General features: G+C 45.8%; 1 protein-coding gene across 5 annotated transcripts in view; it reads right to left on the bottom strand.

The window, feature by feature from the left end:
* aplp2 (amyloid beta (A4) precursor-like protein 2) overlaps nucleotides 1–20,487 on the bottom strand; it is a 36,490-nt gene extending 16,003 nt beyond the window's left edge. For all 5 annotated transcript variants that reach the window (XM_048265602.1, XM_048265604.1, XM_048265603.1 and 2 more), the window contains exons 1-3: nucleotides 20,144–20,487; nucleotides 1,547–1,720; nucleotides 851–980 (exon numbers count right to left, since the gene is read on the bottom strand). In XM_048265602.1, coding sequence (XP_048121559.1) covers nucleotides 851–980; nucleotides 1,547–1,720; nucleotides 20,144–20,218 — 379 coding nt within the window. In that variant the 5' untranslated portion in view covers nucleotides 20,219–20,487. The remainder of the gene's footprint in view (nucleotides 1–850; nucleotides 981–1,546; nucleotides 1,721–20,143) is intronic.
* Nucleotides 20,488–22,133: the final 1,646 nt, after the last annotated feature.

Here is a 22,133-nt window from a genome sequence, read left to right as displayed (position 1 = left end):
CTGCCATCTCTGGTAGCCTCCGCTTGTCATCCCATTTCACAGTCCACTGACAGCACTAATGGCTTTCTCATTCCCTAACTCAGCGCCACAACTCAATCAGACAGAATGAACAAGAGGAGAGATGAAAGGAGAGGAGAGGAGTGGAGAGGACAAATTGAACAAGAAAACAGGAAAAGTGTAGTCTCCTTTCAACATCACAAATGCTGAGTAAGAAGGACAGGGTTTCTACTTCTACTGAGTGTGAAAATTGCCCAGCAAAGACAGGTCTGCTTTCTGTATTGGAGAGAAAATGGCGCAGAAGAGAAGGGAGAAAGAAAACAGATAGGGAGGCTCAAATAATTCACTGTCGCCATGGAGAAGAGTCTTCTTTGCTCTGGGAGCTGGAGTTTACCAGCTCTGATGGTCCATAAAACCGAGAGGACTCTGTGGTCGTGGTCAATTATGGACAGTCCTCCCTCCTCCCAGTACGAGCACAAAGCTGCCATGCCGGACTTCCACTGACCAGAGACGAGCAGCAGTTAAGTCAGCAGAATTCCCCTCTCAGCTGCACTCTCTCCTCATCCCCTCTGATCACTTTATCACTCACTCCCTTTCTCCCTCCCTCTCTCCATCTATCTTTGCCTTACAGCTAGTGTTACAGAGCAGAATATTGTGCTTAACTGCACCACAATCTTTGCTTCTCAGTAATAGCTTTCTATCCACAGCATTTCCACCCTCCCTCCGAGGCATTAGCTATTGCACAGCAAGCATCAACATCAGCAAAGTCTGGCAGATTATCTGTTGAGCAACTGCATCTGACCGCGGCAGTGTTCAGTCCCTCCCTCTCAAAGGTCGTGCGTGTTGTTCTTACCTAGGCATTTGAAGGGGACCACAATGTGGGAGTGGCCTTTGCACTGCTTCTTCTCCTTCTTGCACCAGTTCTCAATCTTGATTTGCTCGTTGGCTTCCACCACATTTGTGATCTGCAACTCCGGGTACATCTGGGACAGGGAGAGGGAGAGAGGGAGAGAGGGGAGAGAGAGAGAGAGAGAGAGAGAGAGAGAGAGAGAGAGAGAGAGAGAGAGAGAGAGAGAGAGAGAGAGAGAGAGAGAGAGAGAGAGAGAGAGAGAGAGAGAGAGAGAGAGAGAGAGAGAGAGAGAGAGAGAGAGAGAGGGAGAGGGAGAGGGGAGGGAGAGAGAGAGAGAGCTCAGTGATGCATCCAGAATCATCTTCAAATGCTATCCGCTCAGGTGTGAAATTACACAAATGAACTTCTCCGGAGATGCCATCAGAAATGTGTGATAAAATGGATCAGCTCTCCTCACAACCACGTGTCTCATGTCATATCATGGCAACTTACATGGCGTACTGAACCATATGAAGCCTCTGTACTTGAAGGAGGGTGAGAGAGAATCTGCATGAGACTAGGGGGAAAAGAGGAGCTAGCGGCACAGACATTTACATGTGTTTGTCTGATGAGCGGCTCTTTCGGAGTCCTCCTGACTCAGGCGCTAACATGCAGATTAGCATAATTTAGAAGGCAGCGTGAACTGCAGTGTCACCTCACCTCCTGGCAGTACTGCAGCACGCCCTCTTTGGATTCTGTGCAGCTCTTGGTTCCAGAAGGGTCGGGTTCCCAGCGGCCGGTCTGGATGTTCACGTGCATGTTCAGCTTCCCACAGAACATGGCCACCTGGGGCTCGGCCACGGCAAAGCCAGTGCCTGCATTAGCAGCCAGAGCCTGGAGGACACAGAGGAGGAGGAAGAGGGAGAAAGATAGAGGGGGGGGAGATATTGTTAGTTGCTGCCCACACTTGTTATGGCTACATAATTAGCCATTAAATCCTGTAGGTAATCAAGTCATCTGCAACGCTAAGGCATTCCACAGGCTGGACTCATTAGCATCACCCTTGCAAAACACCAGCTTTTGCTTACGCTCTAGTCCATTATCCAGACCATAATACATTTCAAGGACACCCGCTCACACGGAGGTCAAGCGCATTCTAGAAATACCCTGCAACAGACCCTTTGGAGTTTACAGTATGGAGCCGGGAGGACATGGGCTTGTCTTGGGGTAGAGGGCCTTCATCACTTCACTGCTCTGTTTTTCTTTCTCCATACACCGGTGGACTGCCAGTTATTGACTTGCCGAGGAGCGTACAAGAGAGTGTGTGTGTGTGTGTGTGTGTGTGTGTGTGTGTGTGTGTATCTGTAGAGGGGCCTGGCACTCGGTCACGCTTCAGAGCACATGCTCTTCCTGGGCGCAGTGGAATAGAAACACTCAAGGGGAGGTGCTGGCCTGCAAATGGATCATTTACCCCTGGCCACACGTACATACTGCCCAACACTCTCAGGAGAGCAAAGTCCCACTGTCGTCAAAAACACCTCACCTGCATAGCACAGCATTAAGAAGGTTCACACAATGTAAAGAAATGAGCTGTATTGAAACAATGGCTTTTGGCATCATTTGGGAAGCCCTGTCTATCACGTGTAGTGGGCTGATGGAGAAGTGAGTGTCCGGTGTGCTGCGTAGGGGGAAGTCAGCTGGTCGCTCACCCACCCACCCTCTCTGTCCTTCCAACAGACAGGATGTGCCCACTCCTCCCCACTGGTCCTGCCGCTACACTTCCCTCCACAGGATGCAGCCCCACCCTGCCGGCCATTACTATGGACCACAAGCGCTGCTTAACAACATGACCCAGCTCCAACTGTCCTCAGCTGGAACGGTCACAGCACTTCCATATTCCCTCATAACAGGAAGGCTTTCATCAGTTGACCACCACGAAACACAAAAAAACAGAGGTCAGATAGTTGGAGCAGAAACAATGGCTCACATCGGGAGGATGGCCCAAACCACTCGTGTGCTCCCGACTCCCGTAGGAGTGTGGGACAGGGCATGGGGACGGAGACGGCCAGAGAGGAAGACCAAGAGAGACTGAGACTTTCACTGTGCCATGCATGATTTAGCACACATTGGAGAGAGTAGACGACAAAAGCCAGAGAATGGGTGCACACGCCTCAGAATCTGTGGCACTGTGGACCGATTGCATTTTGGACTTTACATCATCTCAAATCTGTCCATTCTAGTTCTAGTTCCTTGCCTTGCATGGAGGCCTTTATTCAGTTTCTCATCTACATTCTCCAGTTAATTTGATCCCTAATGCCCAGCTGCTAAACCAACTCACAATGCTCCTGACTGATTCTACATCCCTGATCAGTTGAAAACCGGATTCATTTAATTATTCCTTTGAAAGCAACATTAGTATTTGAATATGCCATTTCATAATTTAACTATATGCAACCACAATTTAAACTTAATTCACTCCTCAAGACTATTATAGAGAAGCTTATAGATCTTTTATAGGATTATAGGATCTTTTTATGACAGCTACCAAATGAGCCCATTGAGATAATACCTTTAGCATACAGAACTGAAGGTTGTAGAGAAAATACAGTGTCCCTGCAAAACCAGGCTGGCATAGTCAATACAGTCAGTCAAGAGAGTGGAACAATAGGGCTGTTTATTTGGAAGGCCACAGTACTCTTATGTAACCAAGTGATATTTACCATCATAATGGATAAATTAGCCAATTAGTGCTGTGGACGTCATTCGGTCAGCCTTTAGAGACAGGTCAGAAGTTATTTTGTCAGTAACTTTAAGAGATGCTTCTGAAATGTTTGCCTGACACATGCTTTTGACATCAGCATGTATTTCTGTGGCTCAATGAATAATAGTATAATAATAATAATAATAATAATAATAATAATCGTAATAATAATAATAATTAATAGGAGGGGGTCATTGTTTATGTTCATTTTCTCCATATGTTCATATTAATTATGTGCATTTTAACCATTTGATGATTCAAAAATAGAACTTCATACTGTTTCATAACAGATTAATAAGACTAAATAAGACTTCATAGCCAACACAGCCCACACAGTTGCAGAGAGTGCAGCACTGATTTACAATCCAACAAAAGAACCTACCAGAACCCAAACAACAGACTTAGATCACTGAATAACAATTATGAGGTTAGGGAGGCGCTTCACTTCTTTAACTGACAATTTCCTCTAAAAATAGATACATGGAGATTCAAATAGAGACAGGCAGAGAGACAGACAGACAGACAGACAAGGAGAAAGACAGAGAATTGTCATAGTTAGGTGGACAGTGCTGGCCCTCACATTCTTGAAGTACAATACAGAATTACACTTCATGGGAAGGAGTCTGTCCTTGTGTGTGTACTAGACAGAGAGCGAAAGACTAAGACATTAAGCAAAGTGTGTGTTTGTGTGTGTAAGAAAGAGCGATTACTTTGACATACAACAGAGCACATCCATTAGAGGCAGCCCTGTTTCCCAATAGTTATGGGTCAACTCACGCCTGGCACACTCATCAACAGTCAGAGAGGAAACAGAGGGAGAGGGAGAGAAAAAGAGATTGAAAAAAGACAAAGACAGCAAATTAGCGTCTGGGAAGACATAGAAAAATAAAGCTCATGCATGGTCTGAGAGGAGCCACAAAGTGGCAGTTTTTCGCCTCTCCCGTCTCTCGCATTCTTTTGTAAGGTCAAGCCACTTCTAAGCAAACAGAGAGAATTGTGCAAAGGAGCTATAGATGGCAGCAGGAATGAGGGCAAAAAAAAGAGAAGGGGGAAAAAAAGAGGAGGAGGGACTTGGGAAATGCACTCCTCACACAAAAGGATGCACTATGGTGAAGAGGGAGAAGCCATTAAGGGCATCAGAGTAAAAGCAGGAGGCCAACAAATAAACAAATGCTCCGCAGCCGAGCAGCCCAGTCCTGCAGATGGAACAGGAGGGCCCATACAAATGAGCGAGAGAGCCGCAGTGGCCAAACCGAGGAGAGAGAAAAAAACAGACAGTCATTTGCTCATCCTCCGCACACCAGGGGGACCCCACTCACTGAGCGCATGTGTTGGCTTGCATGTTACGGGCCCGAGACACGCCACAGCGGACAGGGCAGGACAACAGGGCTTTTGTGCGAGTGGCACTGGCTGACTGGACGCTCAGCATGCCTGACCTCCCAGCTCCCTGCATTCATTCCCCCCTTTCTTCCCTTCCGACTCCCTCGCTAAACAAAAACAGCGCTGCCAAGGCACTAATTAACAACAAATCAGTGCCGGCGCAGCCTTAAAACGTCTTTCTCTGTACGTCAGGGCCCTTGGCTGCAGATGGATCGCCCCTCTTCCTGCACATCAGAAAAGCAAAGACCCAACACTAAAAATACCAATCGACGCAATAAACTTCATTTTCTATGCACCAGCGGGGGCATCGTTTCAAACCTCCCCGTCAGCTGGTGTGAAAAGCGAGTGGGGCGGAAAATGTCATCTGTGAGTCATGGCGAGAGAGAAAGAAGGAACAGAAGAGGCTAAAGGAGAGAGAGAGAGAAATGAGAGGAGGAATAGTAGTGGGGGATGCATGAAAGACAAACGGCTGAAGGCTGAAGAGACGGCATGAAAGGGCACAGGTACATTGAGTGCTACAAGCAGCCGTGGGCAAAGATAGACTAATGGGCTTTTAGAAATTCACTTAGACCTCCATACGTCACCCAATATTCAACCACATGCGAGGAGTGAGTCAAGAGAAAACCCCACTACTGCACATGAGTAGCCATCTGTTTCACACCACACACCACCACAACTTCTCACACAGAGCAAAGTTTAACACCACTGTAAAAACTGGGCCCACAAATGGCAACGCCACAAATGTCTCCCCGACAAGGACATGATATACTAGCTTGGCTCCAGCTAATAAAGAAAGTCCCATAAAACTCCCCAAATAAACTTGAGCACATTTGCCTCTGCCTTATTTCTCAGACACAGACATATTACAAAGGAAAGACATGGTAGACTCATCTTTCAAAGACAAACACACACACACACACACACACACTTAGTATCACTTAACACAAGGCCACCAACCCAGCAGGACTAATTTGTTGTCAGAATGTGTGTGGCCAAACTTCATGACCGCATTTACTATACAGGAAGACACCACTTTGAAGTTTCATAAACACACACACACACACACACTTCTATGTTATGTCTCACGGTGACAAATAAAATACACTTTTTTGTTTCTTTGATCATTTTTGAATATCTTGAATAAAGAAAGTAGCCACACACACACACACTCACATCTTTTTAGGCTATTTATTCACGAGAGACATTTCGTCAACAGCCTTCTTCAGGGTTAAGTAAATAAGTGACATGTACTGGTTTAAATAGCCACGGGGCATTCTGGGTACCAGATGCAGCCAATTAAGCTTTTGAGAGTCTATCTGAAAACATAAGGGTATGTCCTTCATTCAAGTCATTTCCTTCTACAACGGCACTATAAATATACACCTTCACTCCACAAAAGAGAGCAACAACAAGGGCACTGGTCATGGTAATGGTCACATCTCAAGAGTTCCCAAAATGCTTTGGGCACATGTGACCATGAGTAGGAATGCCCGCCACCCGCTCCCTGTAAGTCCCTATAATCCCCGAGCTGGGATTTAACGCTTAAGGAAGAGATGGCTTGGTGAGAATGCACAGGCTACACACTCACTCACGCTCACATGCAAAACACAGACAAAACCAAGAGACATAATATATCAGAATGTCACAGGGATACACTGTGATCGCCAGCGTCTTTCCCATTCCAGTGACCCAAGCAGGAAGCGGATAAGCCAGATTGAGCAGGGCTGTAACTGAAACTTGGACTAAACAAATAACCCTTATCTGATAACGCGGGGCGGAGAGTCAGGGGGAAGAGAGTGCAGGAAGGAGAGCCGACTGGGAACAGAACAATGGTATTTGCCTATCTGCTGTGACCTGACCACGTGTCCCCTTCAAAAGGTTAGCGGAGTGACATCAAGCCAATAAAAACCTGCTGGGGGGGACTACAACTGCTCGCCGTCTGCTGTGCAGGGCCGAGGCTCGGATCAGGGTTGCCGCTCGCTTCCTTTCACCAGCTTGTGGATGAGGGGGGAAGTGTCCCGGGAACTTTCCCAACACAGCCAACTCTTGGCTGTGACTAACGGTCATGACGTCAAGAGATGTAAACACAGACGCCCGAGCACACACCCAAACATATTTCCCTTAAACTCCACCAGCCCGCTGATTTCAGCAGGAACTCGAGCTCTGTGGGGAACTACACTTCCGTTAGGACTTTCAGGAACTAACATAGCGCTCTGAACACATTGCACACACACCTTAGTTCATGTGCACACACAGAAAGACAGACGAGTTAAAAGTCCCTTCCTCTTAGTGATTCACTATGCAACTTTGTAACTTCCAGCCGTTTCGGTTTACTCAGCAGAGCTTGAACTCGCACCATAGCTCCAGGCTAGATATTGGGCTGCGCCTGCCACACGGCCAGCACATGCCACGGAGGCTCACACTCTGGGGTGTGGTCGCCCAGGAGAGCGTACCAGAGTATACCGGCAGTGACGCAAGGCAACTTTGGGTTTTATCACCACTTATGGACCTGGTGACCCTTGTTTGAGTGCATTTCTTGTGAGTGGCGCATCGACCTTTATCAGATAGGTCCTTCAAGTGAATTATTTTTGATCCAATGGTAATTGAGCAATAGAGAAGTGGCAACATCACTTTGAGCCAGACAACTTTACCAGCCACAAACACACGTAAACACGCAGATAGCCAACACTTTAGTCGATTTCATTCCACACAACAAGTCAAGTTATATTAGGTGCCAAATGTTCCGAATAGTCTAACATGCTTAAGCAGTTCACCATTTCATATGATAAAGGAATCAGTCTGTTCGAAATAACATGACTCTGACTGCTGATATAGAACAGGCCTAGTGCTTGGCCAACTATTTGCCTTTTGTTTTGAATCCACCAAAGCTAAATCCACATACCACCAGACCAGACATCCTAAACTGCTGAAATCTAGAACAATACGATTTAGACATTTCTATACCTCACAATACACTATTTCTATCCTAGATTTCTATACTAGCACTAAATGGTCATACTCACAAACTGGCATTCTACAAAAAAAATTCTAAAGAGATGTGAAAGGTCTAGGATGTTTCAGAAATGATGACATTCTTTTCTTGGGAAGGAGAATGGGAAACATGTCCAGGGTGAGCCATTTCAGTGATGATTACTGATGAGTAACACAATCACAAACAGACACACCATGGAAACGTCCAAGACACACACACACAGAGAGAGATAGTGGAAAAAAACTCAAAAGCACAAAGCTCTTTGTCCCACAGTACCTGACTAAACACAAACAGCTCACCACCATAATGACAAATCCATGATGTCTAATCACAGGCCACCTGAGAGCAAACAAGCCCTCCACTGCCCTCACCCAGCACAGAGCCACCACACCACTAACCAGCCAGCCAAGGTCAGCTGGAGTTGGACTGCAAGTTTCAATCGGTGTGTGTGTGTGTGTGTGTGTGTGTGTGGGGGGTTATCTAGTAATGGGCATTACTGTGCGTGCAGGGGAAGAAAGATAACCTGGCTATTCTCCAGCACAGACTGTACAGACGTGAATGACAACTTGTTCCAATGCTCTCGGCACCACAGAAACCTCCAAGAAAAAGCATCCCAGCTATTCACACAGGCAAATGGCAAGAAAACGGTGTGTGTGTGTGGGAGGGAGGGGGTGGAAGGCTGTCTTTATGGCACAGAGTAGGTAACATACTGCACACAGCCACAAAGTGTCCCAGAGTAGAATGGAACAGCCTCTTCACTTATACACACACACACACACACACACACACAGAGACAGAGAGAGAGACAGAGACAGAGGAGACAGAGAGAGAGAGAGAGAGAGAGAGAGAGAGAGAGAGAGAAACTTCAACAACAAAGCTCTGTCCCCAGCAGAAGGCTCTGCCTACAAAGCAGTTGGTGCTCAAGAAGCGCATAAATTAAACTAATGGCTTTTAATTAGCACAAAGCTCTTCTCCTCTAAATGCACTTGCTGTTTTTCAATCTTTTTAAGCAAAAGTGCAACAGCAGCTGCATGTTGGCTATTTCGGCCGTGCAGCATTTGGCAGACCAGTGGGGCTCCAGGTTACAGTCCGGTGAGCGCCTGGGCCGGAGTCCATTTCGCCCCGGGCCCCGGGGCTGCGGCCCCAAACTGCACTCTGCTTCACCGGTGCTGTGGGGGCTGTACTGCAGCCAAGGAGAGGACGAAGGACGGAGTGGACCCGCTGCACCTGATGGCCTCTGCCGCTTCCCAGCCTCAGCCTCCGCGTCCTGGCAGCACCGGCCTCTCTCCTCCGCCACCGAGCACGGCTTAGACATGCATGAGAAACGCACCACCAGCGCCGGCCACCAGGGAGAGAAAGGCACGCAACACTGCTGGATGTGCGCCTCCCCTCAGCCCTGGCATTACATGCACATGGAGGTGCGTGCGGCTCTCCTCCAGCCCTGGCATTACATGCACATGGAGGTGCGTGCGTGCGTGCATGCGCCTCTGACTGGAGCGGGTGGCCCATCACTTCTCCATGGCAGTGAGGCAGGGAGGCGCAGCAGGGCACGGCTAAAGCCCTCTCCCTCCCAGCACTCCTTGACACACATTTCAAGCTGCATGCAGGCACAAGCTCCATCTCAAGATTATACCGTCCCTCAGGAGACATATGCATGCATACAAAATACACTCCTTACCAAACCCAATCGCTTGCACACAAGCACTTTCTAGGACTAAATGTTGTGCACGCACACCTTTTAATCAATTTTTCCAGGGTTATACAAACAATGAGGTGTCCCTTGTCGAGGTCTCATATTGTGAATGGATTGATATGAAAGAGGCTTATCTCACATAAAAGAGAGTGGGAGGGAGAGAGCAGCCAACTCCAGCGGTCCTGCCCACCCCCTTCAGACTTTTCTGCTTCCTTCCTACACGCCGCCTGGGCACTTCACTGGGATATATTTGACAGGCTCAAGCCAGAGTCTGGCCTCTGCGACCTTGTTAGTGCGATCACTGTCACGAGACGAGGCGGGCCGGGGGGAGAAAAAGTGAAAGTAGAAGCAGAAAAGGGAAGCTGAGGAGTTAATGAGGAAGAGAGTGAATCATCCTCCTCTGCTATGTTCATGATATTCCCATAAACCCCCACAGCAAAGGTTCCAAGACGCCCCCAGTGCAGTCAAATTTCCCTCCGACGTTAAATTAGTTTCACTTTGAGGTATCTGTTCTCTCTGTTTACCGAAGACTAAAAATGAAACGCAGACATTTGAGTATGCAGTTGCTTCATTCCAACTGAAGCAATTCCAGGCTGACACCATTTGTAAACATAAAATGTGCATGAGAGAGAGAGTGTCAGTGTTTTCTCCTGATTTTTTTTGCATTTCTGCACCGTCATCAGCAATGGGTCCTCTGTGCCCAGGCATCAAAGCAAAGCGTTTACACAACACTGTGCTCTTACCCATACCTAGGATATTTATTCTTATGCCTATTTTTGACTGTAGGATACTCACACAAACCAGCCGATACCTGTGTGTGCGTCTCTTATTACACGAGGCAATCCCTTGAACAAAGGATGAAATAATTGAATCTTGTCCCTGAAAAGGGAAAATGGAAAAATCTATTCTAACTGGTGTACTGATCATTACCTCTTGTGGATGGCATAGCCTACTTTTTAAACATCATTGTGGTTTTATAGGAGGGCAATTCATTTGGGATCTTTTTTAAATCATTCTAACGAGGGATGCTGGACAATCCAACTCCCCGTGTGGGTCTCACACTGCTGGAGCCCTGGCTGTAGTGGCCATAGGCCTGGACGGAGGGCTCCAGAAACCCCTCTGCTCTGCATGAGTGACCCTCTCCCACTTCCCTTTCATCTCCATCCTCATTCTAGCAGCAAGCTCTCCCAACAGTCTTGCCCTCCAGTCCTCTTGCCCAGATTCATCCATTCTCTCAAAACCTCTCTGCTTTCTTCCCTCTCCCCCTATTTGCTTGACTCTATTTCTCTCCCCCCCCCCCCCCCCCCCCCCTCCCATCTCCATCCTCATTCTAGCAGCAAGCTCTCCCAACAGTCTTGCCCTCCAGTCCTCTTGCCCAGATTCATCCATTCTCTCAAAACCTCTCTGCTTTCTTCCCTCTCCCCCTATTTGCTTGACTCTATTTCTCTCTCCCCCCCTCCCCTCCCCTCCCATCCCATTTTGGTCTGTTCCTTTCCGTCACACATTCCACCCTAAATATTTATCTGCATTGGCCAAATTGTGCAAACCCCTCCACCTCTCCTCCTCTCCCTCTCTCTGCGTGCGCCATGTGAGCAGGCGACCCCCTCAGCCCTTTCTATCTGGGCTTACAGTCCACGTGGCCCTGAGAGGATTACATTCCTGACATCACCACACCAGATGTTTACGACCAAAATAGCCGGAACAGCAGCTCCTATGCTGCAGACATTGAACAATGGCCACCTCTTTCCACACTCCTCACACTGCAGGTTGTCCGATTTGAGATATCAAAGCCCCACCGATGTTTGCCAAAGGCTATCTGTGTTCCACGCCGGCTCATTAGAACGAACAGCAGCCTCTAGAGAACAAACAGTTAATCCAGAGAGCTCTAGAACTTTCCACCGTTTGCCATTTCAATAACGGGAGGTTGATCAGGAGCGTGGCTCTCATCGGACAGTCATCACAGGATGGATGTTTGATCTCTTCATATGAAATTGATTCTGGACAGTGACCTATTATCCCTTCACTGCCTCTCTCCCTCTAACTGCCCGTCTCCCGAGACCTTGTGGCCCCACCTGTGCTCAATCTACTTCATTTTCTTTTGTCTTGCTCCAGCTGCTCCATGCAGCCAATATGGAAGACTGCTGCCATCTTTCTCCCTCTCAATCACACACATGCTAAAACAGTACGACTCAGGACAAGTTAGAACACCTCCCTTTGACAGCTCTCTACACATGCTCTTAATGTCCTACTTCACTAGAAGTGCAAGAATGATAAAGGTGAAAAGAAATGCACAGGAGATATGGAATCAGGAAAAGAAAAAAAACTGAAGTGAGTCAGTCAGGTAGATTAGAAAAAACAGATAGTGTGGGGGAAAAGGTCTCCTTCAAGCAGCATGGCCATTTGTTACTAAATAGCACCCGGCGGTATGTGCCACTAGGTCATTAGAGCTGCAGTCAGAGGAAGCTGGACTCTTCTCATGACCTGAAAGGTTACATAGCTCAGCTCTATACTGATCCCCTACCCTCTGACAACACTAATAACATCCCCTCCCCCAGCACACCTGCACACAACAACCTGTGTGGGCAGGACCAAGGAGCAAAGACACACACGAGTCACACAAATGAGAGCTACATCGAAATCCTGCTAAATTTATAGGCTGTGATCGTACATTCGGCACTATAATGACAATTCCAACAAAACAATACCCACATTTTGTAATAAATCACAGCATACTATGGTAGCTGCACCAAAGTACATGTGTTGCTCAGTGCATTTTGTATTAACCACTGCAATATGTATTATTCTATTCCAGGGAGAAATCGGTTTCATATTTTGTTCAACATGGTTATTACAAAATTCATGAAGCTGTTGCAAAATGTGGGTATTATCATAATAAGGTTAAATCTTTTTAGATTCTGAGCGATTACATAATGTGCTATAAGCACTTATCTAGAATAAAAGCAACAGCAGAAAAAACATTGAAAAATCCACAGCAATATTTCAGACATTCACACATTCACACAGTCTTACACAGAACATGTGTGGCAAATCCCCTCTCTCACAGAGCCAGACGTAAATTTGTCACTACATGAGAAGAGTTCACAACTCGTCATCAACAAGGCTAAAAGCTGCGCTAGTGATAGAGATCCACTCCTAACTAAGATTAGTAAATTAAGGTTTTTGAATTTGAACCAAACCAGTTAATCCTTTATTTAGTACACATTTCAACAGACCAGATAGCTCTGCATGTCCCTTCCATCACAGCAGACAGACAATAATACTATACAGGGCACTTCAGGGCAAATTCTCACTGCAGCCAGGAGGAGAGCTAAATAGCCATCTGAAACATTAGTATAGTTTTTTATAAACTGGGCTCATCAGGATGGCTTACATGACACTATAAATACCATGTTATTTAATTAACTTATTATTAGACACTAACAGTGACAGGGTTGTTTTCAGTCCAGATCATTTCAGGCTTAGCTTTGGCTTAAAGACTGATGGCCCTTATAATATCTAATAGTTTTACAAATGAGACTAGTTCTGTCATGTTGTATTAGATCTCATCACCCAGAGGAGGTTAAATCAAGTTATTGCACAGGGTCTCATGCACTTTGGGCATTATTTCAAAATGTGGGTTTGATGCAATCACACATGATACAATTATTTCCCATTGTGTGCTAAATTAAATCATCTGTTAATTCAGCAAGATGATGGTGTTCATCATTAAATGTTTGTAATGAGTTCATTGTCACGCAGATGATGAGATTATCTCTCCTGCTGTTGGTAAATAACTGCAGAGGGCAACAGGACCATGAGGAGAATGGCTGGGTGAAGCTGCCGTCGCCTGCAAATAGCAATCAGCAAGTTCAAGGAAGATCCACTTCCTCATAGACATCCTGACAAACAGGAGAGCAGGAGGAGGGGGGGGGGGGCTGGGGGTGATGTCATGGTGCTGGACTCCGTCCTCTTTGGCCTTTGTGTCTGTGATGCTACACATCTGGAGGGGGAAGGGGCAGGGAGGCGGGCCGGGACTCCTCAGGGAGTGGAGGGAGCTCGCTCGCTGTGCTCCAGATTTCTCTGGGCTACGCTAAAGGAAGCAAGTGTACTCTCGCCTCTGCCAGCAGATTAGTGGGATGGGATGGAACGGGATGGGTGTGGTGTGAAGCCCTTTTCGGAGTAAACACCGAGATAGAAACCGAGTGTGAGAGAGAAAGCACAGCTGCTGCAGCTGAGACTGGCTCTAATGCACTTCGCTGTCTGAGACGGCAGCGGTGGAATAAGGGTGCGTCTAGATGACAACAACAAGCCCAAACGAACGTGAGCAAAAAGCAGCAGAGCGGGAGGTGTTTAGAGGTGAATTTATATGCCCTGCGGGAGCAGCGTGGCGGCGGGCGGCGCCATATGTGGAGCGGCTCCGCGCCGTGTGCCTGGCTCCTCCCTTCCCCCTCCACCGAGGCGCGCTGCAGCCACGGCTCCCTCTTTGTCCTTCTCAGCGTCTCCTTCAGATAAAGTGCTGTATCAGTGCAGCGCGCGCAGCGCCGCCGGCAGCAGCAGCAGCAGCAGAGAGCCCCCCTCTCAGGGAGTATAAGGTTACAGTGCAGCACACCCGTGTCCTGCTATTCGGACATTTTCATTTCCCCTTCCCCTTGCTCACTGTGACAGACTGGAATGACTACGGAAGAAAAATAAGAGACGGAAAAAACCCAGAATCTTCGCTTCGGATGGGTGCTGAATTACCATTACCTGCTTACATGACGGAGGGAAGGAGATGGGGCCATGGGCCAAGATTCTGAGCAAAAACAGTGCGTTGCAGAGGCTCGGCAGGATGCCAGGTAGACAACTCCTGGCTGGTATGCCAAGTAAACCTCTCCCAAGTCTACGTTGATTCTTGGCACAAAGATAGCTGCAGGGCAAGGCCAAGCCAAACATACAGTTACCCAAGCCAATGCCTACTGCAAGAAAGACATTTCCCAATCACTGTGGCTGTAACAATGCTCAGGCAAGAACTAACACAGAAAGATAAGTGGCAATACACAGTATGAATCACATTCAGAATCACACATACACAACCAACTCAAAAAAACAAGAGGGGAATGCAACCATCACTGCGAATGAGAATGGGATTAAACTGAAGTGGAAGCCAATGCATGGAACATGAATAAAGACTGCAAGTCAGTCAAAATAATGCCTGTTCCAAAGAGAACACCAACCAAAATGGCCTCTCTTTAAACATGTTAGAGAAACATGAGGAAAACACTAGCAGCTCTTCAAAGCTCTGTGTGTAATCTTCCATTCATAATGTTAAAAGCATGCCCATAATGTTTGACTCAAAGGTCTAGGTATGAACTGGTGAGTTGGGCAGGATGAAAAGCCATGATGAGGATGACTCATGGCACCCCAGAGACAGATACCGAAACATCTACCGAGATGAAAGCCAACTCACACTTGTGCTTGCACACATGCAAACACAGACATTCCCACTTCCTCGGTAAGGGAGACACACACACACACACACACACACACACACACACACACACTAGACAAGAGTGACATATTTACAGAACTGCAGACAGCTCTCAGTCCTGCACGACAGACTTCAGCCCGTGGAACAGGAACAAGCACATACACAGACCACCACACGGTGAGCTTCAGTGCACAAGCAAACCCAAACAAAAGAAAGGGAGTGGCAGAGCAGCCACATGGAAATCAGGAGGTTCCGAGGGAGATCACGCACACGGGACCAGACATCAAGAGACAGGCTCTCTGCAGCACAAAGATAATCAGGGACAAAGACCTGAAGCCTCGCTATCGTCTTTAGAGTTGGGACAGGAACAATGACAGGCACATATGCCCAAGCACAAAAACACACACACACACGCACACGTGCAGAGCAGGGCTCCTAGACAGAATACGAGATATTTTATTCATGGGTAAGAAAGAGCGAACAGGAGCGATGACTCACTGGGCCACCCAGGCCACTCAGCTCCAGCACAGAGACTGATAAATGGGGAGAGGAGGGGTGACATCCCCCTCCTGCAACACCGCTGCTCTGCTGTTTTGCACACACGCACAAACGCGCGCACGCACACACACTAGTCTGGCTCATGGCATTAAGTCCTGAAGGCAAATATGAGACTTGTATCCTGCATGCAACTGCTACCACAGTTGCATATACCCAGAGAAAAGCCAAGAAGTGGTCACCATACTGGCTTTCCCAAATGGTACTGACCAAGCTACTAATTAACTTGGTGTCCCATTTTGGAACATGTTTGCACCAAACGAGCTGGGAGGCCAGCAACAGATTTTTCTCTGAGAAAACTGCTCTGTTGTACTGAGCAATCAGACTGAGAAACTGAGCCTAAGAAGCAGCCAAACAGCACATGCAACAACCCAGTCCATCCTGGGCCATACAACTACGTGCAGCAGCACAATACACTGCAGTGCAGAGAACTGCTGTGCCAAGGCTTTCATCAGACCCACAAGATTTGTTCAGTGCGCCACAAACCCAATGCTGATACTGACTGGGATGGTCTGTTGGTGTATTGACCGAGAGAGGGAGAGAGAAAAACTCTCCTCTTGACCACTGTTCCTCTATAACTCAAATCTCTCGAGTTGAAAAGATTTCATTTGAAGGACTAAACTTGCAACAGAGCTGTAGAAGGATTTGGTCTTGTGCGGACACCCCAAGCAAAGCAGGAGCTGGCACAGTAGGCTCACTTAAGATAATTAGAGCACACAGCACCCAGGAGGCAGGAGTCATGAGAATGGGGGATTGTCTGTTGAGGCCACTATATTTAACCCCCACCCTCATGCACAGCTGAAGATGGCCGAACGTCAAACACACAAGCAGTGGCACTGGTACAGCCACTGCAGGACTCAGAAAGACAGAATCCCCATTAATGCTCTCATCAATGCTTTTTTGGTGGTAATCCATGCCAATGGGTTGAAGAGGCAATGAAGAAGAGCTCGCTGGTGAAGACATTCTCTGTACTTTCAACTCCACATTAGCTGTGTGATTACACAGCTAAACACCCATGGGTTAACATGAGCCACCTGCACTCCGGGGCTGCGCAGCAACAAGAGTTGCTGGTCTAGAATTCCTGCATTTCACTGAAACATGTTTGCACTCATAAAGAAGTGTAATGGAATTGTTTGTCTGTCTGTCTGTCTTTCTTAGTGTGTGTTGCTGCACTGGAGGGGTGGGGCATGCACCCAGGATTACATCTTTTCCCCTCCTCTTCAGAAGAGCTTAACTCAGGGCATTTCTTACAGCTAAGAGGATTTGCTGGAATGTAAAGCGCAATTGGTCAAACAACTGAAAGTGTGTTTATTATTTGTATTCAGCCAGTGGATTTGAAGATCAGCTGGGCATGTTCTGATTCAGGAGGTATGTACGTCTGAAACTTCAGGTACACAACCAGCTATATGCCTCTCCCACTACTGGCTACTGAGAACTTCCCTTTATTCCTCCCAGGTGTTTTTTTTACACCAACCCGCCATGGTCAGCAGCATTGTGATGCAAACACCCATCGATTTCAATTCATTTACATTATTCAAATGCCAATTACCAGGGCTGTGAACACAACAGATCTATTCTCACAAAGAACAGTACTTTGGTAGAGGGGACAAGTCTTTTAACAAAACCTTTACTGGGGCCAAGACCTGCATTCACACAAGCAGATAAGGGTTCCCCCAATACTGCTGGGGTTCTCTGATATCCATCTCTCCATCCCTATTAGCCTACCAAATACATGGGGCTTTATCTGGACCTGGAGCACATGTCACTCTGCTGTAACACTGCATTCAGGCCACACAATGAGCACTCGCTCAAAGCCATTCATTGCTGCTGGGCCATCAGACACCGCCATTCATGTGCATCAGGCCAGCAGACAGAAAGTCATGTGAAAATACAAACACACACACACACCCCTTACAGCATCACCGAACCAACACACACCCATCCAGCCACACACACACACAAACAAACACACACCTCTGTGTGCGTATCAAATCCACACAACCACTTGCTCCTGGATACAATCGAGAGACGCAGCAGTTAATGCCCAAGTATACCCAAGATCAAAGATTTGGTTCCACTGACAGCACCAAACTCACCCAACTATTTTCCTGTGCATTTGCCAATATACTACAAAAAAACTACAACAATATACATTTAGATATGACATGAGAGTAATGTATATTTGTTGTCAGGCTACCAAATCACTGTCTAAACTATATTTTACTCAATATGTTCCTTGTCTAGATCCTGTGTACTGCTCATCACCCGAGGACACTTAAATATTCACAGAGAACTGAACAGAGAACAAATTCCTGTGATTCCACACTGCTGTAATCTACAGTAAGTCGTATCATCCAGTGCCTAGCAATGAACAGCATTCCCTCCATCATATATGCCAAGATGGCTGCCTGCTTCCCAAATCCACTGATTTTGTAAATTAAAAAAAGTAGTCCTTTTCCTTTAACATGCAATGCTAGATAAGAAACAGATTTTGCAATAAACAAAGAAGGAGTCATTTGTGATCACATTTGCAGCTTATCAGAATCAGAGAAGATGTCAGGTGACTACACAAACTAAGTCAAGCAAAGGGAGGGATGTGTTGAAGCAAGCTAAGCAGCATTATGAATATGGGGTCACACTTCCACTCTACACCCAAAAGGTGTCAACACCAATTTCACATTCACAAAACAAACTTGGGTCTAAACTACTAAAACTACTGAAAATGATTCAGCATTCTACGTAGAATGCAATCTGCATCTGGTATGAATGTCTAAAAGTGTTCTAAGTATTTCTCTGGCACTTGCAAAGACAGCTCATAACTTCGGTTCAAAGCCTGTGGTGTTGGCACTCAGTACAGCAGTCCTATAGGTCTATCCACCTCAGCTGTCTTTTCATGACAGTGCAAAGCAACCCACACAGAATCCACAAATATCCCAGGCGTCAAGACTCACCATGCACCCACAACACACACACACACACACACACGCACACTAGGACGGCAAAATTCAATCAATTAACCGCCAACTATTTTTTTTGGTAATCTGTTAACAGGTTGTGTCATTTAAAAAGAAAATACCTAAAAAAAAAAAAAAGTGAACGTCCAAAACTGAAGAGAGCATTTATTTTCACAATTTTCTGACAGTTTATCTATCAAACAACTAACTAATTAGCATAATAACATAATTGACAATGAAAATAATTGCTGCAGTCCTAACACACAGACAATTTGATCTACCAATGTTTCTGATGCAGGCCTAATCAACATGTTCAGCTGAAATGTGAACTCTACAAAGGCACACATCAAGCGTTTACATCTGGGACAAAGTGATAATCTCATACATTTCATTACATGAATTTTGCAAAATGCGAATTATGATATAATGTAGGAAAATATGTAGCTGATTTAATTATTCCTGCAGTTAGGCTACTCCAATGTGTTTAGGCCTATGCTCAGAGGCAGAGATGATGATTACTTATTGGAAAGAGCATGCAGCATCAAATGATTGAGGGAAGGCTACGCAAGTAAAATAATAATGAATCTTATTCGTATCACAAACACAACTTTTCTGACCTCCGCAAAAAAATGCCATAGCCCTAAGTGTTTTCTGAAACACCATGCTAACATGGGATCAAACGTAATTTCACTTGGCATTAGGCCATGGGAATGAGTGGATGCTCAGGCCTATGGGAATAACAAGAACAGACCACACAAGTCTGAAGGTAAACTGTAAGGATATTGAATGTTAAATTATATCAGACCTCGCATGGCTGACATGGTAGCCTCTGTGTTCCCATTTTGTGTGTCTTTTGTCTCCCTCATAGCCCACTGCTAGTCTACCTGCCCAGAGAATCTAGATTTAAAATACCCTACCAATAGACCGCTGAGAGGATGGCCAAATAGCCTATTCGTGACTTATATCTTGATCGGACCACAAGAACCGCATCGAAAATAACCCTACGTCCATGGGTGGTTCTTCGCGTATTTTTAAAATGACAGATTTATATCCGAGTTGGCACGCTTAATAATTTACAATAGTCATCCGCATTTTTTCTAACATTATTCTATGGGATAAAAAGAAAAAAGAAAAGGCCTAAATAATATAAATAATAATAAAAAAAAAAAAACATTAAAACCTACAACATTAAACCTCTATGGTAACAAATGTGTCGCATGATTGCCTATAATGAGAATAGGCAACAGCCGTCAAATTATAGGGATGCTGACGTACCTCTGTCATAAATAGGCCTAACACCTAACATCCATTACTAAATAAAATTAGGAATTAAATTAAAGATCAGGTAAGAGCAGGCATTGATTTGCGGAAAATAGGCTCGCGCTATGACAAAAAAATATTATCACTTATTTCAATAAGGTTGACCAAGCTTACTTAATTTGATTTTTAAAAAAGAAAAACCTTGTGAAACTCCATCTATGTTAGCCAAAGTCAAAGTACACGATATACACATACCTCAATGTATCCGGCCAGGGCTGGGACAACAACTATTCCCACAAAGAGAAGAGATATAGCGGAGAGAGAACCCATCTTCCACGGAGGTCTCCACAGATTTTTTATATGAGATGACCTCTCCGTTGGTTTTGTCGTGTAACGGCGAACTCTAGAGATATGCAGGTGAGACTGGTCCCTGGACAGTGCGTGTTTACTCTCTCGCACTGCAGTGAAAGTCCAGTATCTTTATTTCCCCCCGAAATAAACACAGATTGCTGCTCATGCGACTGCGTCGGACATAGAAATACAACGTCTTCGTCTACAGTGCGAGGACACCGCCAGCCTAAATAGAAGTAACTCGTTGCGCCGCCAGGCGACAGCTTTAAGAGCTACCGGAAGTGAAGTCATGTTCTCACCATGCCTTTAGAAAGTGGTTCTAATTTAATAGATGGACGGAAACTGAGCTAAATTTGGTTGTTCAGCAGACAATGATATTTAAAGACGAACGCGTTTCACTCGAAAGTTAAGACAACCTGCAACCTGTCGAAATTGGCTATGATGTAATTTCACACCATCTAGTCTAGGCTAATCCTAACATTGAAACATCACATAGGCCTATGTAACCCATAGGCTTGTTGCCTAATTGAAATTAACGTAGGCTACTGTTGCAGAACAACATAGTAGTTCTAACCTACCTATAGGATTACTGGAACAAACCAAGTTTAGCCTGCATTAATGTAGCCTTTTATTAATTTGTGGGGGCCTATTCGGCACCACTGAGAAATTAAAGCGCCCTCTAGCACATGTGCAGAATACTGCAGTAAGCTAAATTGGTGGGTGGTTCCCACCATGACACGCCTTATCTTATGCAATATTTATTGGACAGAGTAGTGATTTTGTTGTGGTAAAAATAATAATGATAATCCATAGTCCATAATCCAAAAAGCTGTTAGCATAGGCAAATAACAAACAGTTGGCATATAAATCTAGCAAACACGTCATGCTGTGAAATCATTTGTTAAATGTTTGCAGGGTGTTCCGTCCTGGAAAATAGAATAATATAACACATCCTGCATGTCTAGTGGGAAGAATATAGGCCTAGGAGAAGCAAGTTTGACAGCGTATTTTGCTGACAGTGCATGCACACAGTGGGCTGAGTTAGGCCGAAGCTAATTAATAAAAGATAGATAGCTAGATCAGAATTTAACACTGGTATAGTTTCACTTCATCCGAGAGGTCTCGCCCATTTCAGAGTCCCCGCCTTGACGTGGCTTCACCGCCAAACTCCGGTCCCAGGTGTGTTTACCTGTCCTTGTGTAGGCTGCATAGTGTAGAAAAGAAAAATATGCCTCAGTATCTATTCAGCCAGAGCGTCAGTTACCAAATATCAGTCCCATACACGGGCCTCTGCAGGAATACATTTGTCACATACATGGCTAACCTACAGTAATACCACAATTTCATGACAAGCCTTTTACAACCTACAGATTTTGTGCATGCTAGTTTACCTTGCTCTTGGTACCTTGCTCTTGCCATTTCATTGCAGTCATCATGCCTTAGTGAATTAACTAATGTTTGCTTGCTGTAGGCTACCAGATACCCACAACAATGTCCTGGTGCGTGCTCTTTCTCATTCTCTCCTTTTCACACAAAATGTGCGCTTGCCCAGCAAGTTCTGTGCCATAATGTTGTAGCAAAATGTGATCAACACACAGGTTTGAATAACTTATTGCTGCAGCTAATATACGGTACCGTATAATACAGGAGAAAAGTCAGGAAACAAACTAATTTGGGAGTGATATATGTATTATACATACAATATATCATGGGAGTGATATATTGTATGTATATGTGATAATGTGTTAAGGTCTAGACCTCATTGTAATTACCTAACTCCGCCCACGTCAGCTGGTGTTAGTTGAACAGCTGATTTATCTTACTTGTCTGAACACCTTGCCTGTAATAGATTTTGCCCTGATGAAGGCCTAGCCAAGGCCGAAACATGTTGGCA

This window comes from Alosa alosa, chromosome 15 (genome assembly GCF_017589495.1).
Source record: "Alosa alosa isolate M-15738 ecotype Scorff River chromosome 15, AALO_Geno_1.1, whole genome shotgun sequence".
In the NCBI taxonomy this organism is placed as follows: Eukaryota; Metazoa; Chordata; class Actinopteri; order Clupeiformes; family Clupeidae; genus Alosa; species Alosa alosa.
This window is presented reverse-complemented; position numbering and strand designations above follow the sequence as displayed.